Source organism: Citrus sinensis, chromosome 5 (assembly GCF_022201045.2).
Source record: "Citrus sinensis cultivar Valencia sweet orange chromosome 5, DVS_A1.0, whole genome shotgun sequence".
Taxonomy (NCBI): domain Eukaryota; kingdom Viridiplantae; phylum Streptophyta; class Magnoliopsida; order Sapindales; family Rutaceae; genus Citrus; species Citrus sinensis.
In genome coordinates, this window is record NC_068560.1 from 3,133,805 (window position 1) to 3,150,222 (window position 16,418).

General features: G+C 29.4%; 1 protein-coding gene and 1 long non-coding RNA gene across 2 annotated transcripts; both read left to right on the forward strand.

Moving 5' to 3' along the window:
* Window positions 1-9,481: 9,481 nt before the first annotated feature.
* On the forward strand, window positions 9,482-11,497 carry LOC127902726 (uncharacterized). Its single transcript, XM_052442604.1, has 2 exons — window positions 9,482-9,663; window positions 10,712-11,497. Exons 1-2 carry the CDS (start codon window positions 9,617-9,619, stop codon window positions 11,259-11,261), a joined length of 597 nt encoding a protein of 198 aa, XP_052298564.1. The 5' UTR covers window positions 9,482-9,616; the 3' UTR covers window positions 11,262-11,497.
* Window positions 11,498-12,624: 1,127 nt separating this feature from the next.
* LOC127902713 (uncharacterized) lies at window positions 12,625-14,575 on the forward strand. Its single transcript, XR_008055250.1, has 2 exons — window positions 12,625-12,931; window positions 14,346-14,575. It is a non-coding gene; the product is annotated as an uncharacterized LOC127902713 (long non-coding RNA).
* The last annotated feature ends 1,843 nt before the right edge of the window (window positions 14,576-16,418 follow it).

The following is a 16,418-nucleotide window of genomic DNA, read 5'->3' on the forward strand; positions in this document are numbered from 1 at the left end:
AAAGTAGCCCAAAGCGAGTGTTGGTCTCGAAACCGCCACCACAACTTCATCTCGAAAGCATCATCCAAATTAGAAAATGAACGAACTCCAAGACCACCCTCCACCACTGGAAAACGGACAGATGGCCATCTGAACCAGTGAATATGCCGCCAAGAATCTTTATCACTCCATAAAAATCTGGTGAATAACCTCTCAAGGATTTGAATGACCGTAGCAGGCGGCCGTAGGACATGAAAGAGATAAAGCGACATGGATGAAAGCACATGTCGAATGAGAACAAGCTTACCTCCAAAAGAGAGCAGCCGATTTGCAAACCCAAAAATCCTTCACCTGATCTTACGGATCACATCATCAAAGTGTCGAATCTGCACACCTCTCACATACACTGGACAACCCAGATAAGTAAACGAAATTGCCGTGGCTGGAAACCAGTAATAGACTGAACTATAGTCTTACGTGAGATCGAAGTGTTTCCCTTGACATAAAAATTGCTCTTTGGTTGATTGATCAATTGGCCAAAAACTGTCTCATAATGATGTAAAAAGTCCATAAGACGATGAAGACTAGATCGGCATCCATTCACAAAGATAATAATATCATCAACAAAGCTTAAATAGGAAACACACATAGAGTGGCCGTAGTGTATCTCAGCGAAAGGTACTGAGAATATAATTGTTCCAAGCCTCGAGACAAAAATTCAGCGACAATGATAAATAGGCAAGGTGACAAATGATCACCTTGCCAAAGACCATTCTATGACTGAAAGAAACCATAACTGACTCCATTAACCAACACTGAAAACCATGGCCCGTCAATTGCCCGTTTGATCAAAGATATCCAACGATCAGAGAACCTAAAGCACCAGAGCATCTGAAGAATAAAGGACCGGGACATTCTATCATAAGCCTTTGTCATATCCAGTTTAAGAACCACATTACCACCTCAAGTACGATGATTAATATCATGAGTGAGCTCCTGGACCAACAAAACATTATCATGGAACACCCGACCCGGAACAAAGCCACTCTTGGAAGGGGATATAATACGAGGAAGAAGTGCGGACAGTCGCAGGACCAATAATTTAGTCAACACCTTATTGCTGACATTACAAAGACTGATAGGTCGAAAATCTGCCCAAGTAGTAGAGGAGTCCTTCTTGGGTAAAAGAATCAACCAAATACTCTAGAATCCTGGAGGCATAGCAGATCCACTGAAATAATCCAAAAATAACATCATGTAGGTCAACCCCAACTATATCCCAACACGACTGATAAAATCTACTACAAAAACCACATAGGGTTTGCTTTGTGGATTCTTTGATATATTTAGTAATTGTAGAATTTTTTTTTAAGTGACATACCGATCCGATTTGAGGTGGATTATGAATATTATAACATTTGTCCTTAAAAATCGGACGCTTTAATGCGCATATGAAATTTTATGGTTGGTAACATACGATTTCTCGTAACCTTGTTAATACTTATATGCTAAGGTAGTGGATATGACAATTGTTTTAAAATTCTGAGTGTACCTTATCCTGGAAATATTAAACCTTACCTCTTATTTTTATTCGAACTAGGATAACCGTAGATAGGTCCATTCACGGCAAACCAAGCTATCTCTAGTGAAATATGTATAGCAAATGAAAAATATAAAAAAAAAAATACTAATCTGTTCATGTATGACTTTTGATGGTTTTGCGCTGTGGTCGCAATTTCTTTTCATCGATTATGCATTCAAATATTCTCCATTATCTCATTGCAACTCTTGTCGCTGCTGTTGGCATGAATGTACAAGGCACAACTAACTCGTTGATGGAAACTTATACATTAAGCTAGTAGGCTTTTCTGCTGGCCTCAAATCTTCTACAGCATTGCATTTTTAGCTAATGATTATGAGTCTTAGTGTGATCAAGCAAATTCTTCGCAGCTGTGGGGGTTTATTGCTGTTAACTTGGGATCTCTTTCTGCCGTTACATTACCCTCCACATTTTCTACACACTCAATTGTTGAAATCATTTTACACATTGCATTGAGTTGCGCAGCTGTTATCATTGTTGTACATCAATATGGTAGAAAGTTTGTGGATGCTTGTCGTTGGCTTTACCAAGAAATGTTGAGGCCATTTTTCAGCAAAATCTTGAATTGGTTTCAAGCTAATAATAATAACTACGTATCTTCAACAGAGCTGAAGCAACGGCATGCAGTGTAAGTGTAGAGGTTTAAATCTTTGTTTTAAAATTTGATCCAAGATCTTTACAGAGAGATTCCAATTATATTCCAGACATTTCAATAGATCATACGTACATACATATATACATACATACATACATATATTTGTGTGTGTTCGCGCGCGTATTAAAAGTTTATTTTCATTTAGTAATATAGCTTTTTGAAATTGTATAGTGAAAGTGGCGGAGCCACTAAGGACTTGCTGGGCAATTGCCATCACATATCCCAAAAATTTCAGAAGATATGTTTTGTTCTGTTGAATTAAAATTACAAATTTGTCCTTATTGGATTAATTATTTCATTAACTTAATTATGAATTTTTTTTAAAAAAAATCTCATCTGTTTATAATTTTTAAGCCAATTGTAAAATTTAAATTAAGCAAAAATACCAATTTCCCAATCAAATTGATTCCATTAAACTGATTATTAAAAAAAATAAATATCTAAAATTATAATTTAGCAATCAATAAATTCTAGGAGTGGCAATTTGAGTCATTCTTTTATTTGATTCGATTCAAGTCAAATTAAATGAGTTTGGGTTTGAAAAAATTGTTTCGTTTAATGAATAAATGAATTCGATTCGATCACTAAATAAACGAATCGAATCCGGATTTCAGATCACTACTTCATTTATTCATTTAGTATTCATTTAATAAATTATTTACAAATTAATCGAATATGAGTCTATTCGTTTATTATCTGTTTAATTAAATTACTTATTTACCATTAAATTTTTATGTGTAAATTTAATAATTTGGAGGATAGTTTCATAATTATAAGCTATAATAACAAGACAAAAATATATATTTTGTATAAATGAATTAAACGAATTGTAAATGAATCCAAATTCGATTTGATTCGTTAAATTTTGTATAATAAAAATAAATTAAACGAATATTTATTTAATAAATAAATTAAATTCAAATCCTAAGGATTTTAACTTAATTTATCTACGATTCGATTCAAATTCGATTGATTTATTAGTTTTGTCACCCTAACTAATTCTAACAATCTCTAGGTAATCCTCAAGAATGCAGCTCATAACATAACAACCAGATGCGAGCTGGCAATCCATGCCATCAATGTAAAACTGTCTACAGTAACTGCCATGAGCTTCCTTAATAACCATTACATATATTTAAACAAATTCCAAAGAAAACTAAATCTAATTTCTCTAAATTCTGCAATCATTACATACGTATAAACAAACTCACAACTTGACTTTATCAAATCTTCTCTTTGAATCTGAGTTTGACAGAATTCACAAGCTAATTAAACGATCCATTTAATTGACAGCTAGCCATTCTAAAGAAAATAACTAACGTAAATTTACACCATGTGAAGCAAATTAATAACCCAAGAATATTTAATCTTGTAATAGCAATCATTACCATTAAAATGTCTGGGTAAGAGACCAAAAAATCGTCATGTCCTACTCATTGTCCCAAACCTGTCGCGGAGCAAAAATTTCCCATTGGCCTATAATTAATCTAAAAAATATTATCCTTTGCTCTTTTCTTTTTCCAGTTCTTGTCCTTTTTTTCAATCTAAAGGCAATTACGAATCTACCATGCAAAATGTCAAAAGTGGCGGCTATCTCCAAAGCTTTCAAAGCTTTCCTTGACAATTTTTCAGTCTAAAATTTAAATAATCCTAGATTTATATGAAATTTGCACGGTTCGCGTCTCATTCTTGTAGGGATGGCAAAAAAGTAAGGACTCATACGGGCCGTTTTTCACGGCTTTTGGCCCAAATCTCCACATCAAGGGTTGGATAAGGGTTTAAGGAAAAAAAAATTCTAGCCAGACCCAACTCTTTATTTTTTAAAAAAAAATAAATTATAAATTGGGATAATAAATTAAAATTTAAAAATTAATAGAAAAAATTAAAAAAACATATATCTCTAATTTATATATCAATAATGAATTAAAAAAGTTAAAATTATAATATTAAACTCACTTTTAAGGGTTAATTAATTAAGAGAATATTTGAATTAAAGAATTCAATATTAAAAAAAAATTAAATCTCTAAACTTTTATTTACTTTATTTTTTATTTTTTATTTTATTTTAAAATATTTATTTTTTTAATTCATTGTTAATTATAATAACTCGTTGATTATTAACTCATTTTAAATTAACAACAATTTAAAAAAGAATTTAAAAAATAAGTGAAAGCCCAAGCTCGGCCCTTATACTTCCCCCCAAACAATCTTGGGCCTAGGCTTGAAAAAGTCTGACCCAAGTCCACATTTGTCATCCCAACATCCTTGCGCTGAGACTATTTCTCCTCTCAACTAATGAGTGATGAGTATTTTAAAATATATATATATATATCTTAACAAAATATTTGTTCTTCAGTTATGTCATATATACATTAATTAGGTGTAATACAACAAATGTATTCTGGAATCCCTTTGTTGACTGTGATGATATGAACCTTGAACATACCACGAAAGTTTTAGGGGTGGCGTGGTATTCGTCATGTCACTATGTTCACATCTTATCATTTTTTTGTAGAAGAGTGACCATTTAATTTAAATTTAATTTAAATTATAGCATCCACCACCTTAAAGTACTTACTTTCACTTAGATATGAGACTATTTTAACTTAAATTCGTTACTTAAAATTTGACAAAAATTTTGGACCATTGGTTTCTTATAATCTTATGATAAATGATTATATATAATTAATTAATGATTCAAAATTTATGTTAAAATTTTAAGTCAATAATTATTTTTTCTTTTTCGAATGACCTTGATAAAGCAAGAAATTTACTAAAAGAAAAAAGACAGGTCAACTCAAACAAGAGGACATAATGAGCTCACCCCTTAAAGTATTAAAGATCTGAAATAGTGTAGCAAAAATAATGTATAAAAAGAAAATTAACCAGTAAAAATAAACTAATAAAAATGATAGAAAGAAAAGCCATTAGCATCATGGTAAAACAGTCTTCAGAACTATTGTAGCCATTAGCGTCATTGGCTAGTCCCACAGTGGAAAATCTGTGTGGGAAAAGTGGTCTAGTCTATTGATAAGACTAGACCATCCCACTCAAAACTCAATATGTTATGACACGGTTTACACACATACGACCGCTGGGAAAAATGAAAACACTTGAAACCTACAATTTGTACCTATGCTTGGACTTAAAAGGAAATAAATATATTCGAGCGATTTGTCTTTCACAAATTTTTGTCACACTTCTTCCTAGCTATCACATTTGAACACAAACGATCAACGTGACAACACAATTAATGGTGCATACTCCGAATTTTGATCTCGCCAGTACTCAGTTGATTTGGTGCTATGCATTGAATTAATTAATAGTGTAGATTTATTTTTAATTTTTAATTCTTTTACCAAGTCACCTTTAATTCGGTACACAAAAAATAAAATCAATGGAGCAATGAATCTATAAGTGTTAATTTTAGATTATTCTCCTTGTGAATTGACTATTTTCAAATTATCTCCTTACTTTTGAAAACCTTAATTTATCTCTCATTTATGTTAAAAAGACAAAAAGAATTTATCAACTATTTTCATTTTTCCCTTAACTTTTGAATAAAAATAGAGACAACTTGAGGATTTTAAAAATAAAAAGGTGATTTGAAAATAATCAATTAAAAAAAGGAAAAAGGACACCTACACCTAAGGTTTAGGGAAATAGTCACAAACACCCCCAAGTTTTTAATAAGGGACACCAAGATCCCTTTTTGACCATAATGCCCTTTGACTCTATAAATCCTAAAAAATAACCCCAAAATTTTATAATAAATGAAAATATGACATTAGAATAAGTGTAATAATATATACATTTCAAAATATTTTTATTATTTAAAAATATTTTTATCTTTTTTAATCTATTAGACCTATTTTATTATATTAAAGTAATTTTTAATGATAGATAGAAACATAATATTAAAATAAATAAATTAAATTATTTGGAATATTATGTAAAATTTAATGTTAATATTATTAATAGGAATTTTTTAATTAAAAAATCTATTTAACCCAAAGATTTATTTAAAATCTTTATAATATTACAAACATATTATTAAAATAAATATAATAATTTAAAATTTTAATATTATTTTAAATATTAAAACTAATTTAATATTATTAGTCTACTAAATAGATTATATTATTTAGTTAATCAAAAATTTTTAAAGTCAATTTTTTTAATTACTATACTCAAAGGGTATTACGGACAAAAAGCAGTTTTGGTGTCATATTTTTAAAATTTAGAAGTTTTTATGACTATTGTCCTAAATCTTAGGAGTGTAGGTGCCTTTTTCCTTTAAAAAAAAAAAGAGAGTAATACTAAATTTACCTAATCTTTAATCTCATGCCATATATAGTGTATGTCCCAATCATACATGGAGAAGCGACGCTGGTACCAACCTAACTGAAAAAATTATCATAAAAAATACAAACAAGTGCAAATCCTTTGAAGGAATGTCAAAGTCAAAAAATTATTTTCCTTTCACAGAAACGACAAGCCCTGATACCAAAGAAGCTTCTTTGTGTTTTCCCAAAATCAAATTTGTTCGTAAAGAATATCAATAATCACTACAAGAAAATTTTCACTGTAACAAAGCTTGGGGATTTGCGCCATCTTGGTCAATTTTTATTGTAAACTAGATTAGATGTCCCAATTTTTTTTAATTTCAAATCTCTTCTTATAAAAATAAATTTGAATTTTAGGTGGCCACATAAATTTGAATTCTGAAAAAATCAGCAAATTAAAACATTAATATGAATTTTCTGTACTTGATTTACTTTTAATTAGTTGTGTTTTTTTTTAATTAACACTTCCCTTTTCTGTCGAGTTTTATTAAAAATAAAAATGGAAAGCTTATATATTATTTCCCTTTAATTAGATGATTCCAAATCTTATTGTTTCAATTATATTATCGTTCAAAGATGCTTACAAATTTAGAGAAAAATTAACATCAAATACAAACATTGAGAAATATTGACAAGCTGAAACCCAATTACTATATATTACTGTTTTAATTAAAATCCAAATGTCATGAATAATTAAAATATAAATAAAGAAGTAAAAATTGTTAAAAAAAAAAAAAACGAAAGACCTAAGCGTCCTTTTCCGGTGTATGAAAGTCTCAAAATTTGTGAGAAAAAGAAAAAGAATTCATAACAGAAAGTGAAAAGAAGTATGCAACTCCCTAAAAAGCAAGTAATAAAAAAAACTTTTTCTCCCATTGAGTGTGAGGCTTTTGTCTTTTGCCGTTAATATGAAAAAGGATCTCATGAAATGATGGTAGTCAGGTGGGTCATGACTTTTTATTTTTGTTTTTTTTTTTATTATTTCCTTCTAGATTTCGTGGTGTTGAAATGAGCTAAAAGCCTAAAAATATGTTTGGTTACAGAGAAAATGAATGAGAAAACGATGGAAAAATAGTTTCAAAAGTTTATTCATTAACAACTTGTACATGAATGAATACAAGCTACTATATTTATACTTGGATGATTGCATACGAGAATCTACTCACTAGATTTTTCTAGAAACTTCACAAACATACACACTGAGCTGGTAGCTATTAAGCCTGTTATAACAACTTGGCCAGGTCATCATAACTAACTCATGACTGATATGCTTAGCCGCCAGTGAGATCATGAAGCTTATTCTGCATACTCTCTAATCAGGCTTATCAATCATACGCTGTAAAGTGGATATCAACATCACCAGCACCATTACATCAACATCAACATCAACATCACGACACGTGGATATCAACATCAACATCACTAACACGTGGGGCCTATTTGTGGAAACGAAGAGTCCTAAGGAGGAATAAAATAATATGATGATGACAATCATTTATTTATAGACATCAATATCAATAGGAGAGCCCTTAAGTTACATGTAATTTGTACTTACTCATATAAATAATGGATGGTGTGGTAACTTGACACTCACCTATAAATATATATAGTACAGGATTTATCAATACATTTATTGAAAGTAAGAATTTATTAATTTATTTTATATGTTTATTATAATGTACTGATATTTATAATAAAAAAATTATTGAGATAACTTTGGAACAAGTCTATTTAATTGGAGATTTCTCTATTGTCATAAATTTTGAAAAAAATATCTATTCTATTTATAATGATAGAAAAAAATCTGCCTCACTTAATTTTTTAAATTAAAAGAGAAATTTTAATACTTAAATTTTGAGGGCAGGGTTTGCCGATGGGATTCCATTGGCTAAGCATGTATTTATTGAATAAACAACAATATCTTCAGTTATTCAGTTATGAAATTTATAAAAAAAATAATTTGGTACCTTTTTTAGTATCTTCCCATGCACGTGACTCTCTTCCCTATTTAAAAATCAATCTCCTTTCAACGCTATCCTTTATCTCTCTTTTTTTTTTTTTTAAATCAAATTTCCTCTTTTATTAATCGATTTGAATTACGGGACCCCATCCTTTCCTCATTTGGCTTGTTCACATGGATTTTCTTTGATTTAATTTTTGTTTCTATTCGCCACGAATTTACGTCCACATTAATAATTTAATAATATTAATGTAAATTAAGATATGTTTTAATAAAATTAAGAACTAACTTTATTAAACCACACAGCTTAAAAATATATCTGTATGTGGAAAAAAATAAGGACATCCGCACTATAAAATAATTATATATGTATACACACACACATATATATATATATAGGTTTACTCTAACATACATTAAATGTATGTTCGGGTTTGCCATATATATATATATATATATGTACATATAATTGGCGCCATTAGACTATGACTAAAAAATTTTTAATATTCTCCTTACTTTCAAAATTAGTTCTAATTTTTAATTACATATCTTTGCATTCTCCATGCAAAATTTCTCGAATTTCTTTATTAAATTTCTCAAATTATCACCCAACGTGTTCGAAGGAATACGTTAGGTGAGAATTTTAGGACATTGTGGAATTTTTATGTGATTTTGAGGGTTTGATAAAGATTTGTACTTTGTCTATTTGTGTGACGGTGAGCATCTTGTTACTTTCCGACGTGGATTCCATAATAATTTAACTCATAACCGTCAACGTGGGGCCAATCAAAGGCAAAGTGCTGGCCGTTGAAGTGAAGTCGCCATAACTGGCTAGTTGCTACACTTTTCAGTGTTCTTTCTAAACACAAACGCAAAGTCCTTGTCTATTTAACATGTTCGTGTATGGACTACCATCCACTAAACTTGTGTGGCATCGCTTGCACTTACCACAAGTAGTTAATCAGACAATAAGGGGGCATCGCTTGCACTTACCACAAGTAATTAATCAGACAATAAGGGGCACATTTGTGGAGTCCCGTCGGTTTCTCTTCAGTTGAACAAACACAATACACGTGATGCCGATTCCGAACTGCGAGTACTGCCATTGTCATATTAATAATGGGTATGATTATTTTCTAGCTCACTCAACTTAGTTGTGATATCATTTTCTTTTCTCACTTATCTGTAAATGCCGATTCATATATATGCTTAATTTTTCTCACTGTTAACTTGATATTTTAGTTTCTAGAGTGATTATTAACTCAGCTACGACTCATCGCTCATGGAAGCCCAGAGCCCCTGGGTGAACAAAAATATACATATATAGAGTATACATATATGTTTATTACAAAAATATATATGTTTTTAGCTAGGAGCTGCAAGATTTAATATACATATATAGAGTATTTGAACCGAAGGATCTGACACAACAATAACCAAATATTATAAAATAATACGATGTAACAGTGTTAATTCAAAAATTAACATTATTTTCTCATTAATATTATATTATTACACTGTACAGTTTCAAAATTGATTTTCTAACAAGATCCCATATTTTATTAGAATAATGCTATATGTAAGGAAAATAGCAACAAATTTTGTATAAAAGAGAAAAGAAATTCTCATCTAGACAAAAGACAAAAAACATTTTCAACATGAAAATTTGGCATTTATGTCCTAGTAAATCAAAACCAAAAAAGGGATTATGTGCTATAGTTAAGAAAATAAATATATTCAATAGATAAATTTTTGGGATACAATATGTATTTTTCATTTAGACCTTTGTTTATTTGAATAAAAGTCACAAATGTTCACTTTTTTTATTAAAATGTAAATGTTTGAAAATTAGACATAAGTTATAAAAGACAAACAAGAAAATTTTGGAAAAAATCTAAAAATAATAAAACTTCAAACTTCAGATGTTAACAAATAAACTCTTAGTCTTACTACATTAATATAAGAAAAAAAAGTATTATGTACAAGTCTTTCTCTCCCGTGGGCGCCGCAAGAATTTTCATACAGATTTAGGATTTCGTACTAGTACGAAATCTCAAATCGGGACGAAAAATCATGCGAACACCCGTGGGTGAGAATACACACACTTTGCATTTGGACCTTTCTAGGAAGCAAATTATCACTCTGACCTGCTGTAGTTTTGTAATTTGCAGTGACCGAATTTTCCTTCCCTACGCTGTTGTTTTCGGGTTTCTCATTCCAGTTCTCGTTAATGTTGTGGCTGCCAATGCTGAAGGCACAAACGAGCCCTTGTTGGAAAAGCATGGCATAAATATGTGGTTTTTTCTTGTGGGAATAGGAGGGTACTGCGCTGCACTTAATGCTGACATCAAATCCCGAATCCATCAAGCAAATTCGTCCGTTGCTGCTGCTGATACAAATACCCCAATTCATCAAACAAATTCTTTCAACATCTGCAGCCTTATAGCTGTCGTCTTCGGATCACTTTCTACAATCTCACTGGTGTCCATCCTTGTTCCACGCGTGATTGGTTATGTCATTTTAGGCATTGCTTGGATCTTCGCAGCTGTTTTTATTGCTGTCTATGAAGATGGCAGATTGATCATGGATCCTGGTCGTTTGATTTACAACAAATTCATCAACCCGGTTTTCACCAAGACTAGGAATTGGTTTAACGAAGCAACAAAATCCTCCCCTTGCTGCCCCTCTATAAAGCAGCCAAAAGCAGCATCAAATGCTTAGTCTGCATTTAAGTTTTAACCTAAACTCTTTGTCTTCGCTAAAAGTTAATGTGCTACATTTTAATTACCGCAGCCACTTAATTAATCAAACTAATTAATATTCTCTTCCCCATTGTCACATGTAGGGATATATGTCGAGGGATGTAATGGATGCATGTTTAAGATATCTACTCTTTGATGAAAAAAGCCTAGTAGAAAAGTAATCACTATGCTGCTATTTGTTTGTATAAATTTCATATTTCCAATTAATTAGCTTAAGTTTTATAACAGTCTATTTTCTTGTAATTCTTTAAAGGTTAGTTATTCATATCTTTGAAGTTTCAGTATTTAATGTATTTTGGATTAAAATCAATGATTGGCATAGAAAACTTTTATCGCCCGCAAATTTGTGGGCGGTGAGTAGTAAAAACTCCACAACGAAAAGAAGAAAATAAAAATTGAATTTTTTGAATTTTTTTTTTGGAGTGAGAGAAATTATTATTTAGAAGAAGGGCATTTTTATGCAACAATTAATCTTATAATATTAATTAATGGAGTTTACTCCAAGAGGGGTGCTAATAGTACTACTCTCAGTCAAATATAATTAAAAACATATATTTTTTAATATATTAAATATTATATTTTTTTATCCAGAAATTTTTTTAATTAAGATATTTAATTTAATCTTACGATTCAAATCAATTCATTAAAATAAAACATCATGAGTCACAACTTGCCTTTTTATCCTTTTATATTCTGTCTTCGCAATGATTGGTAGAGACTCTATCATATGAGCTCATAATTTCTAATTTTGCATGATTTATAATTTTCTTTTCCATTTAATTTGTTTGTATTTTACAGAAGTTACAAGCCAAATAAGTTAAATTACACACTTTGGTTATTTGTAGGACGTGAAGCAAATAATAATGATGGTTCTAATCACGGTCCCACACGCCACATCTGACTTAAAGTCAAAAGTTGCGGCTTTGCACTCTCCTCCTACTTAATTGGCTATTACGAGGAAAGAAGAGACGGTCAAAATAAGAAGAAAAAGCTCCTTTACCCCCACCGCCTTTATCTCCCCGCAAATTAGGAACTGGAAATTTTTAGATCTGTAATTTTTCCAAGATTTGAATATTTAATTGAAGAACGCCGATATTACTGAAAAAAAAATTCACAAAACGTTAATCAAATGAATTATAATGACATATATTTTAAAAGAAAAAGATAAAATAATAAATTAACACGATAATATACCACATAATTTTATATTTCATATTATTAATTTTTAGTCTCTTTTTACATTTTTCTTAACTTCTAAAAGAAGGATGCAACCGCTCTTTAGATTCTTCTTTTTGAGATCCATGCATCTGTCATGAATAGAGGTGGAGCCAGCAAAATGAGTCATAGGGGTCAATATTATTTTAATTGTGTTGGAAAAATAAAATTGAAAAAGTTAGAAACTAACCTAGGGTTAAAAGAGAACATATAAAGTAAAACAGGTATTAAAAAAAAAAAGTTGCTCCACGTCATCGCACTGGCGGTCGTCGCGGCTCTGTTGGGGAGTCTTGATCGGTACATCCAAGATTGGGGTTAGTGAAGACGCGCAGCGTGTGGCCGCATGGGCGGTGCACGCAATCTCAACGAGCAACCAACCACCTGCTTGCGCAATGGAAGTTACCAGCCACAATGGTGAGTGAATCACCATGACTTTTCATCCACAGCTGCAATAATGTGATTATTCTTCTTTCCTTCTTTTCCAATTTCTCGTTTGTATAAATTGAGCATTTAGGCTATTGTTTCAATACGACAAGCGTTCAGTATAAAATTTTTACTAAAACTGATTTAAAATTGGTCGGAATTCTTGACCAAATTTTTTATTCTGTTTTAAAATTGGTCGGAATTCTTTGCTAGTTTTGCACTAGGTACCTGAAATTTTTTTTAAAAAAATGGTTTTTTAATACTCAAACTAAATTTAGATTGTTAATGGATAAAATTGGGACATTCACTTTTCATTTATTTCCCATCACAGACATGACAAACCCTGATGTTGCAGCTTCTTTGTAACTTCCCAAAAACTGCACTGAAGTTTATTTTGTAATTTGTAGTGAATTTTAATAATATTATTGTATTTTATTATGTTAATTTACTATTGTTAGATTTAATTATATTATTTATTGTTTGTTAATTCATAGACTTAAGATTATTGTTGTAGTGATAGTGTATTAATATTATTATTTTTTTAAATAATGAATATACAGGATAAAACCAAGCCAAATAGAACCAAATTGAACCAAGCTAAATTAATTTAGTTTAGTTCGGTTCAATATTATAGTTTGGTTTGTATTTAGTTCACAAACACATGAACTACTTGGTTTCAGCTCGGTTTGGTTTTCGGCCTAAACCAAACTTACTAATTTGAATTTTTTGTAATTCATTTATTTTTAGAAGGTAAAACTTATTATGCTCCTCTAATTAGTAGTCAACTTTTCTTTTTAATAATACTTCCCTTATTCTATTGAGATTGATTTAAAAAAAGATAGATAATTCCAACTCTTATTGTTTCAATTATATTAACATCAAAGATGCTTATAAAACTTGGAGAAATATTAACATCAAATATGCTTACAAACATTGAGAAATATTGATAAACTCAATCTCAATAACTCTTATTGTTTTCTGGTCAAAACAACTAAAGATATAAGTAATAAATGTCGTGGATATTAAAGGAATATACTAGTTTTTAAGATAAAAAAATAAAATATAGAAAAAATGACATCCACACTCTTAAGTTTTAGGAAAATGGTCAGGCAAACCTCAAAATTTTAAAAAATAGACACCTTTCAATATATTAACTTCAAATTTTTTAATAAATACAAATATTATACAAACAATTTAATCTATTTGTAGACTAATAATATTAAAATATGTTAATATTAAAATAAATTTATGTAAATTATTATGTTTATTTTAATAATATATTTGTGTTTATTGTAGAGACTTTTAAATAAATATTTGCGCTAAATAAATTTTTCATTTAAAAAAAATCTCACAAGCTAATAGATTAGAATTATTATTTTACTAATATTCAAAATTTTCTTTTCAGTTATTGATTGCCTCAAGTCAAAGCTAATCGTAGCTCGCATCGTTGGGTGGAGAACGAGAGAATGAACATTGCGAGCTGTGCGTTGGGTTGAAAGAAGAAGGGATCTAGCTAGGATCGGCAAGGTTTAGTGTGTGTGTACATATATAAAATTTTTAATCAGAATTACAATACAGAATTGAAGTATGGGACGAGTTTATGGGACTCAACTACTTTGCAACAGTTGCAAGCTATCACCTGATTTTGTCTTTTATGGTTTCAATTCTTGATCATAAAAGATAGATTTAAGGGTAGAGATTTGTTTATTTAAATATTACCATTATGCTCACTACTATTTATCAAAAACGCAAAAGAACTAAAGAATTAAAACTTTTAGCACATAAGTCCAAATTGTTTAAAATTTTATGTTGTTTAATTAGTAGTGAGTCTTAAAAAATAAATTTTATTTTAATATTATATATTTTATTTAAAAAATTAATTTTTAATATTATTTATTTATTAAAAATATTATTTAATATTATTTATTCTCATTTCATTTAATATTATTTAGTTATAGGCTTGTTGTTGTATTTAATCTTTCAAAAAAATAAATTTTTTTAAATAAAATAAAATAATTAGTAGTGAGCATTAAAAAATAAAAATAATTTTTAATATTAATTATTTTTTATTTAATATTATTTATAGTATTTATTTTTGTTTTATTTAATGTTATTTAGTTACAGACTTATTATTATATTTATTCTTTAAAAAACTAAATAATATTAAAGAAAATAAATAATCAATTGTGATTCTTAAAAAAATATAATTTTTAATTAATATTATTTATTTTATTCAAAAGGATTAATATTATTTATTTTATTAAAAATAAATATTTTTAATAGTATTTATTTAATATTATTTAACGTTATATAGTCATAGACTTATTATTATATTTATTCCTTCATGAAACTAAATAATGTTAAATAAAATGAAATAATCAGTAATGAGTCTCAAAAAAATTAATATTATTTTTAATAATATTTATTTTATTTTATTTAACATCATTTAGTCATAAATTATTATATTTAATTTTTAAAAATAAATAATAGTAAATAAAATAGAATAAGCAATTGCAAGTCCTAAAACATAAATATTATTTTTTAAATATTATTTATTTTATTTAAAAGAATATATTTTTAATATTTTTATTTTATTAAAAATATTAGTTAATATTATCTAGTCATAGGCTTAGTTTTATATTTTGTTGATGTCGAAAAACGACCTCAACAACTGAATTTGTTTCTTTTGGGGAATTACAGCGCGAAGTCTAATTGTAACTTTCTATACATGCCAGCGAGAAAACACGGTTAGGATACGTCGGTGGGGTTCCGACGTAGACCCTCCGATGCTTAAGTTAGAAATTATGTATAAAGGGAGAAAAATGAGAATGAAGAATTATGAATGAGTTAAAGTCAAGTAAATTTCCGGTAGAGGGGCTGAAAATCTTGCAGAAGCTTTGGTTGATTTTGCTCACCCCATCACCTGATGCGCTCTTCAGTTTAAATAGGCTCTTGGTCGTGGATGGTTATCTCCTTAACTTCAGCCCACTTTCTTCAACAGTTGCAAGTGGTTGTCAGTTGGAGGTGGTTTAAATAGATCGTGGCACACAACTTCCTTATAAATTAGGCCCACGTTCTCTTAACTAGCAATTTTTCATGTCAAGCTAATTCTTAGGTCGAACAAGAGAGTTTCGAGGTCAGATTACTTCACTTTCAGATCAGACAGATGAATTTCTCAGTCGCTCATATAGCCTTGAGGTAGTATTCTTAAACTAGGTCATTTACATATATCTTAGGTCGTACTTGTAAACCAAGTCGTCAACATAGGCTCTAGGTTGTACTTATGAGGTCAACTCAACATCAATAAGTTATGAGTAGATTATGATCGACTATATTTGGAGACACTACTAGAAAAATCTAACCCAAACATATTTATTCTTATAGAAGTTAAATAATATTAAATGAAATAAAATTATATTTTAATAGATCACTAGCCAAACCACAAAATCTTATAAATAAAAAAGTAAATAATATTAAA